General features: G+C 52.3%; 1 protein-coding gene across 1 annotated transcript; it reads left to right on the plus strand.

Annotated features, from left to right (window-relative positions):
- The first annotated feature begins 214 nt into the window (after positions 1–214).
- LOC128070640 (melanoma-associated antigen 8-like) lies at positions 215–1,006 on the plus strand. Its single transcript, XM_052663942.1, has one exon. The coding sequence runs from the start codon at positions 215–217 to the stop codon at positions 1,004–1,006; it is 792 nt and encodes a 263-aa protein (XP_052519902.1).
- The last annotated feature ends 478 nt before the right edge of the window (positions 1,007–1,484 follow it).

The raw sequence follows: 1,484 nt of genomic DNA on the forward strand, positions 1-1,484 counted from the left end.
TGCACCCAGGAAATCCACTGCCCTTCCTCCTTCGGGTAGCTGGGGGTCAGACCGCCCAGAAGGATGGCCGCTGTGAGGCCGAGAGCGCCCCTCAAGAGGAGACCTATAAGTCGACCACCCAGGGTGTATTTCTTAGCTGAGGCCCATGGTCCACAATGTCCCCTGCCTCACTCTTGTCTGTGGTTTGATTCCAGGTATCGTGCTCGAGGTCAAGATGAGTGAGCTAAGGAAGCCCAAGAAAGACCTTCAGGACCCAGGCGAGGCCCAGGGCCCGGAGGAAGCACAGCTCTTGGGGGCTGAGGGAGGGGAGGCAGCAACCCCCTCAGCCTCTTCCCGCCCAGTCTCTTTGTGCGCCGCTGAAGAGGCCTTGCCCCAGGAAGCTCTGAATAAAATGGTGGCTAACATGGTGAAGTTCCTGCTCTGCAAGTATCGAGCCAAGGAGCCAACCTCTGATGCCGAATTGCTGCATACGGTCCTCGGAGGTAACCAGGAGCACTTCCCGGAGGTCTTCCGCCAAGCGGTTGAATGCGTTCTGCTGGTCTTTGCTATAGATGTGAGGCAGGTAGAAACTGCGCCCATCTACATCATGGTTCCCTGCCTGGGCCTCACCTGTGATGTGATACAGAGCGGTGAGCAGGGCCTGCCCAAGGCCGGCCTCCTGGTGGTGGTCCTCAGCCTGATCCTCCAGAATGGGGATCGCGGCCCTGAGGAGGAGATCTGGAGAGCACTCAACAAGATGGGAGTGTATGTTTGGAAGGAGCACTCTATCTTTGGGGAGCCCAGGGAGCTGCTGACCCAAGTGTGGGTGCGAGAGGGGTACCTGGAGTACCGGCAGGTGCCTGACAGCGACCCTGCTCGCTTCGAGTTCCTGTGGGGTCCCCGGGCCTTTGCGGAGACCAGCAAGGAGAAATTCACAGAGTATCTGCTCAGGGTCAACCGAAGGGCTTTTAGGTCCTTCCCATTCCCTTCTGCAGAGGCTGTGAGGGAGGAGAAAGAGGGGTCCTGAGCCAGAGCAGCAGCCAGGCTGATCCTTCCCTCTGTGATTGAAAAGGGAGCAGTCAGCCTGCTCAGGAGTGATGGCCTGGGCCACTTGGGAAACCCGGTGTGTAGCATTTTTAGGTTCGTGTTCTCTGCGATGACATGGAGACTGATCTCTGTTTTCTTTAGGAATTTTTCAAACGTGTATTTCAGCTTAAGGCTTAATAAACTTCAGTATCTAACTTTGTGAATGACATTGATCACACATGTATTTGTACTTACCCAGTTTAAGGACTACAGTTTTGCTGGTTTTTAAAAGAGTTTGGGAACTTTCCAATTTTATTTTGTGACCCTGAACATGGTAACATGAGATTGGAATTATAAGTATTTTGGAAATGTGAACTTACCTAGCAGTGAGGTACTTGGTGAAAGAATAAGAAAATAAAATGTGATTTTAGTGAAATCTTGCTTCTTATACTTTTTGTCTGTCATTTTATACAGCTAAG

This window comes from Budorcas taxicolor, chromosome X (assembly GCF_023091745.1).
Source record: "Budorcas taxicolor isolate Tak-1 chromosome X, Takin1.1, whole genome shotgun sequence".
Lineage (NCBI taxonomy): Eukaryota > Metazoa > Chordata > Mammalia > Artiodactyla > Bovidae > Budorcas > Budorcas taxicolor.